At 51.5% G+C, this 7,136-nt stretch overlaps 1 protein-coding gene across 1 annotated transcript; it reads left to right on the forward strand.

Moving 5' to 3' along the window:
* Positions 1-229: 229 nt before the first annotated feature.
* Positions 230-1,851, forward strand: DFJ58DRAFT_850542 (uncharacterized protein; the record flags this gene model as incomplete). Its single annotated transcript, XM_041393777.1, has 6 exons — positions 230-320; positions 458-533; positions 632-682; positions 786-931; positions 964-1,480; positions 1,716-1,851. 6 exons carry the CDS (start codon positions 230-232, stop codon positions 1,849-1,851), a joined length of 1,017 nt encoding a protein of 338 aa, XP_041234619.1.
* Positions 1,852-7,136: the final 5,285 nt, after the last annotated feature.

The raw sequence follows: 7,136 nt of genomic DNA on the forward strand, positions 1-7,136 counted from the left end.
GCATATATGTTGTAATGCATGGACTTTTGAGGATCCCGACATGGGTGGGCTGAAAATGCAGACATAATGCATAACGCATAATGCATTGCTATTGTATGAATGATATGCACTATCAGAGGGTGGTAATTAGGGCAATGGAACATAAGTAGCACCCAAACCATTGTTCTCCAGCATTGTCCTGCTCAGCTATGTAAGCGTTGAATGGATATGATGTCCTGTATTCGTAAAAATGACCCTAAACCTGAAATGCAAGCCACGCGATAAGCCCGCCGCATACACTCGACCTAGATTGCTATCAGTACTATCATTCCCGGTAATATGTACACGGTTGCTGATATGCAAAACTTTATAACACTTCAACATCGTGCTCAACTGGTGTCGAAAAATTCAGGTGTATGCAGAGTACCTAGAAATGATGTTTTGTACAAGTAGAATAAAAATTTCTTGGATGTTGCAGCTGCGAGAGATGAAATAGTGATAATTTGCAACCTTGGTCCAACACAAATCACCCAGATCCCAAAGATCCTGCCAAGGTATTCGCAAAATTTTACCCGGAGCATAATGAACACCTTATAGGGATGTAAGAACACCAACTCGATAAAGGTTACTCTCTTGTGTTGAGGTGCTACAGTGGTAGAATCAACGACGAGTACAAAAACGTGACACCAGACAGGGGAGATGCGTAAGTAATTCAATCTCCTCCTCGGCACATCCGGCATCTATCCTCTGCAGCAGTCAAGTTCTCACAGAGTCGCATCATTCTCTCCAATGGCACCACACCGCAGGCAAGCAGTCCAGACAAAAGCCGAAAAAGATGCCATTCGCGAGGCCAACATCAAAGCTGCTATCCAAGCTGTTAGAGAGAAGAGGGCTAAAAACCTCTCAGCTGCAGCTGGCCAGTTCAATGTGCCATACCATACCCTTCGTCGACGTGCACAGAACCTTACGAAACCTCATTCAAAGGCCCACAAATTCCAAAGCGAGATCGGCGAGCAGAACAGGAGCGTTCCCAAGCTGCATTCACCGGCACAATCAAGACCAAGAAGCTGGAGGAGCTACGCGACTTAGCCGCAGCCTTGCGGTTACCTGAGACTGGACTCAAGGCTGAGGTGTTCCAGCGGATTCTCCAGCACTTTGACGGCAACCCTGACCTCAAGAAAAATCCACGGTATGAGGGTTTATTCAACCCTACCCGTTCTCGCAGGCGCCGTCTCGATAACGGTGATAACACTGCGGAATTACCGCAGGACGCGATTCCCCCATCAAATCCAGTTCGCGAGCCGTTCGGATACCAACCTCAGCCTGCACCTCAACCCTCGATGTCGAGAAACGAATTTCCCCCACCTGGGTATGCACCCCTACATTATCCAATGCAGCATCCTGCACCTCAGCCTCAATATATTTCGCACCCTCACTTTGCACCGGCGAGTCGCAGTAGCGCAGATTTCCGAGTTGGTGATATGGTGCAGACTCAGCACAGGTATGCAGGGCATCAATTTTATCCAGAAGGCTATCAGCAACACCAGTACTACAATCATAGTCAGTAGTAGATGAACCATGGTACTCAATGATTTGCCGTATCCACCGTTTTCGAGCCTTTCGCGATCCACAACGCTTCAAGAAGTTCAAAGTTTCAAGCCTGCGCTCGGAGAGTGAAAGTCACCTGTGCCGCTACTGTGCCGAGGCGTGACAAGACGTGACCATACTTTTTGCAGATTAGAGGTGGACCCTGAGTTTTTATCGGGTTTTGCTCCGACACCACACCACATTATCCTAAAAATCAGTAAAAATCAGATCTATGTAGAGGAGATACGAATACATGATGGGGCAAATTTTCAAAAGAAAATGTGATGTGGTTGAGGAGTTACAAAAGATTTACTGAAAGTTTTGCATATAACCGGGAATGATAGTAGCTGGTACCTAGACTTGCGGAGTTTGAGCTCACCTCGGCTCTCCCTCGCACAGGTTGGGGCCGCTATTGCGGCCGGGTCGCCCCTTCGGGGCTTCCACTCAAAAAACTACTCGCTTCAATAGAGCAAACATTTCCTTTTGTTTTCGCTACTACTACTAAGTAATACCGCTACACAACAGTAAACACAAAGTCCGTGGATTGATACAGAACGCAACAAAAAATGAACGCGAAGATACTTGACTAAACGGTCACAAACTAAATACATCATGACGCTGGCAGATGATAGAGACAACATCCGCGGTGTTATCCGGCATCCTACTAGTGCTCCTGCCAGTCTTGTGTAAGTAAAACACTATTTGATTCATTTCCGACGTTTTGATGGGCTATTAGAGGTGTCCGATTCGAGTGCATTGTTGCTATTGACCGGAAACTCATCCAAAGTTCGCTTGCTAGATGTGCCAACATGGAGTTGCAGTGGTTGTTGGGCCTCGGAGAGGGGAAGGGCGGCTGAAGCTTCCGTTGTTGAGAGCCGGGAATTGGGTCCGATGGCTGGCTCGGACAACCGTTCATTAGGCTGTGCGTCGACGGTTCATACTGAGGATGAGAGAGAATTAAAAGAGGTTTCACAAAATGAAAAAGAGTCAAACCTGATGCGAGGCAATAACCTTTGCAAGTTTCTGCCCCTCGGATAGAATATCAAGACAAGACCGCAGTCCCTTCAAGCACCACTGCCGTTCGAGCCAGGGAAAGGAGGTGACGATTCCAGAAAACCTGAAATATATGGTTGAGAGTGCCGTCCCATGGATTGGGAGCACGCGACAGGTGAACGACCCAGGTTTTGAGATGCATACTTGAGAGCTTCGGAAGATGATTGACTTCGTTCCTGTGCCCGTTTGCGAAAGCTGTAAAGAGCTTCATAGCACGAATAATCTCCCTGTCAGGAACTTCTGGCGATGCAGAATTAAATGATCTTGAGGTATCAACGCCAGGAAGGTCGGAAACATCAAGAAATCCGGTAAGCTTTTGAACTGCTGGACTACTTTGAAGGTTGGCAGCAAAGCCAATTCTGGGGACAATGATATAGTTGCTGATTGCTTCCAATGTACTCGAGAATTCTTCCATAGTCGCCCATACGGACCCCGCAGGAGTGGATTGCCAACGCTTGGCCACGAGTCGTCTGAGCCAGTTTCGCCCCGCCCAGGGTCTGCAGCCACTCTCTTCCTCCCTCGGCCTGCAACCAATCTCGTTCTCCCCAGATCTGCAGCCACTCTCGTCCTTCCTCGGCCTGCAGCCAGTTTCGTCCTCCCTCGGTCTGCCAGCCAGTTTCGTCCTCCCACGGTCTGCAGCCAGTCTGGTCCTCCCTCGGTCTGCACCCAGTTTCGTCCCTCCGTCGGTCTGCAGCCACTCTCGTCCTCCGTCGGTCTGCAGCCAGTCTAGTCCTCCCCAGGTCTGCAGCCACTCTCGTCCTTCCTCGGTCTGCAGCCACTCTGTCCCCCGTCTGTCTGCAGCCAGTCTCGTCTTGCCCGTGGTCTGCAGCCACCACACTCGTCCTCCGTCGGTCTGCAGCCACTCTCGTCCTTCTTCGGTCTGCAGCCAGTCTCGTCCTCCGTCGGTCTGCAGCCACTTTCGTCCTCCCTCGGTCTGCCAGCACTCTAGTCCTACCCAGGTCTGCAGCCACTTCGTCCTTCCTCGGTCTGCAGCCAGTCTCGTCCTCCCTCGGTCTGCAGCCAGTCTCGTCCTTCGTCGTCTGCAGCCACTCTTGTCCTCCGTCGGTCTGCAGCCACTCTCGGCCTCCCTCGATCTGCAGCCACTCCCGTCCTCCCTCGATCTGCAGCCAGTATCGTCCTCCCTCGATCTGCAGCCAGTATCGTCCTCCCTCGGTCTGCAGCCACTCTCGTCCTCTCCAGCTCTGCAGCCACCCTCGTCCTCCCTCGATTTTCAGCCAGTCTCGTCCTCCCTCAGTCTGCAGCCAGTTTCGTCCTTCGTCGGTCTGCAGCCAGTTTCGTCCTTCGTCGGTCTGCAGCCAGTTTCGTCCTCCCTCGTTCTGCAGCCAGTTTCGTCCTTCGTCGGTTTGCAGCCAGTCTGGTTCTCCGTCGGTCTGCAGCCACTCTCGTCCTCCCTCGGTCTGCAGCCACTCTCGTCCTCCCTCGGTCTGCAGCCACCCTCGTCCTCTCTCAGTCTGCAGCCAGTTTCGTCCTTCGTCGGTCTGCAGCCAGTCTCGTCCTTCGTCGGTCTGCAGCCAGTTTCGTCCTGCCTCGGCCTGCAGCCAGTTTCGTCCTGCCTCGGCCTGCAGCCAGTCTGATCCTCCCCAAGTCTGCAGCCACCCTCGTCCTGCTCCGTCTGCAGCCACTCTTGTCCTGCCTCCGTCTGCAGCCACTTTTGTCCTCCCTCGGACTGCAGCCACCACTCTAGCCCCCTCTCTCTGCAGCCAGTCTCTTCTCTCCCGATCCGCAGCCAGTCTCGTCCTCCTTCTGTCTGCAGCCACTCGTCCTCTCCAGGTCAGCAGCCAGTCTCGTCCTCTCCAGCTCTGCAGCCAGTCTCGTCCTCAGGTCTGCAGCCACCCTAGTCCTTTCTCGGTCTCCAAGCCAGTCTCGTCCTCCTCGATCTTGCAGCCAGTCTCGTCCTCCTCGGTCTGCAGCCACTCTAGTCCTCCCCAGGTCTGCAGCCACCCTCGTCCTCCTTCGATCTGCAGCCAGTTTCGTCCTCCCTCGGTCTGCAGCCACTATAGTCCTCCCCAGGTCTGCAGCCACCCTCGTCCTTCCTCAGCCTGCAGCCACTCTTGTCCTCCCTCGGTCTGCAGCCAGTCTCGTCCTCCCTCGGTCTGCAGCCAATCTCGCCCATTCGTGGTCTCCACCCAGGCACATCCGTCCACAGTCCTCAACCAATAGTGTAAATCTGAAATACGATCTCCCCGAAGCCATAGCATACAGATGAGAACTGATAGTGGTTTTGGTGGCCGAACAAGGAAGGACAGCGAATCTTTAATCGATGGGGGTCCTCAGGTTGCATAGCTTGGCTCTGTTCTCCAGTTCTGAGAGCGCATCCAAAAGAGCCGTGGTTCCCGGAATATTTTTCATCATCAGGCGAAAAGAGGAATCAGCGAGTAGGGAGTGGGGTGAGGCAATTGTGTTCGCGTACTTGAGGGAGGCTGCAGTTGAGGGATCGGAAACATAGTCGCGAATGGACGAGTGATAGATATTCACGGGGAGAGTGCCGTCTGTAGGGATATCCATGACGGACCGTAGCTGTATCAGCGTTGTCTGCACATCCCTGCCCAAACCAGGGCCAAGAAGTGTCGAGATTTGCGAGATGGGAAGAGGGTCTGCGAGGGCCGTGACGATGGACAAGTGCATGTAAGCCCGCCTTGGGTCAGCACACGTGGAGAGGATAGAGTCGTATAACTTGTACACCTCCGTTCCCGCTAGCAGCTCGCTCGTCAGCCTGAGCATCAGCTGTAACCGATCGTGGGGATCCTTGTCTTCATCGTCGATGATGAACTTCATCATTGTAGACGCCACGATGAAACGTCTGCCAGCGGCTCGCCAGCTGTGCGAGTTCATCCTCGTCGGTGAGGAAAATCGGGATGGCGACTTTCTAGCTCCGCGAAGGAAGGAATGCGCAAGAAAATATAGATATCCGCGTCGACATCGGCGCCGTCGAGCGAGATGATGGCAGCAACGCCCTCCCCAGAAGTTTTCACTGGTATTTCGCACAACAACGGCCGCACCTCGTCGTTATGAAAGGCTTTACAAATATGCGCTTCCGAGCGACTCGTAAGCAGAACGTGAGTCACGGGAAGGTCAGGGTCACGAAGAGCCCGTGCGAGGGAGAGGATGAGATCGATAAGCTCGGGTTCGGATGTGCATTCATCAAGGGCATCAATAACAAACGTCAAAGGCAGACACTCGCGCAGCCTGGATCGAAGCAACCGGAGAGGTTTGAGAAAGAGAGACTCCATCTGGTCACGTAGAGGTGTGTCGGGGTCTAGTAGAGCTGGATTGTCGCGGATGACTCTGTTTACATCCTTCCGAATGGATGGAAAATTGTTGGCAAGTTGGTAGGCAAGCGTTGCAAAGAAATATCCAGCCGTGCAACGTTTCGTGTGCTTGCGCGAGAAAAAGAATGTTCCCACTAGCCGCTTTTCGACATTCGTCTCCTCTGTTACCTTTAGATCTTGCATCCTCTCAGCTACGGTGAACGCGACGGCAGACTTTCCGACACCTGCCGTGCCATGCAGCCATATAAGTTTATTCTTCTTCTCTTCGTCTAGTATTTGGTGGATGTATTTGAGGAAATCCACCCGGGTCCCTTTCAGACACTTCGGGTGAGGCTGACGTTCACGGGAGTTATATTGAGCACCCTTGACAGCAACTTGGGACAGCCTTGCCCAAGTTCCTTCAAACGATGGAAGAACTGTCAAAAGGGTGAGAAAGCAAGAAAGGGACAATAATGGGAAAAACTGACATTGTTCCTCACTCATTCACAAAGATTGTGGTGTGCGTGTGATGAAATGGACAAATTGAGAATACTAGCTGGGTGTGGTTAGAAATCATCTGGGCGATATTTTATCTCCAGGGACGACGTACTAAGACTTGAAGGATCTTATGGAGTCAAAGTAAGTTGTCAACTTGGGGTCCCAAAACGCGATGGAGAATCGAGTTGGGGTGGGAGGTTTCAATATATGTAAAGCTTGCTGGATAGTGAGATACAATTCAAGGACGAGTGGGGCTTGTCCGGTTGCAGGAGGTCACGAGGTTGCTGTGCATGCTGTGACCGATACTGTCTTCAGATATGTTGAAGTAATACAAATAGAGAGAGATCCTTGTACAAAAAAACCTGTAAATTTTGCAATCTAAGGCGCAGCGTTGTGTTCGAATTCCATCTCGACTCCTAGCTAAGTCAGATTCTTACCAGCAATATTATGATTCAAAACACTGCATTTCAGCTTCAGCGTTCTAGTATATATATGTACCTCAAAAATGTACATACCTTGGGACTTAGTACGCCCTTCTATTCCTAACAAAGCCAAACTTGAGTCTCCTGCCGGCCCTCGGTACTTCGATATAAATTCTTTCCAGTTCTAATATAAACATTAATATTATCAAGTTTCCCATTTACAAGTCTTGCGTCCGCTCGCATATATTCTGTCACGACCACATAACTTATCTATATATACAAACACTCCCCACAACTTGAATGTCCCATCGCTGGCAGCGAGGGACCC

The sequence above is a fragment of the Suillus subalutaceus genome, assembly GCF_016647625.1.
Source record: "Suillus subalutaceus strain FC151 chromosome Unknown DFJ58scaffold_811, whole genome shotgun sequence".
NCBI classification, from domain to species: Eukaryota; Fungi; Basidiomycota; class Agaricomycetes; order Boletales; family Suillaceae; genus Suillus; species Suillus subalutaceus.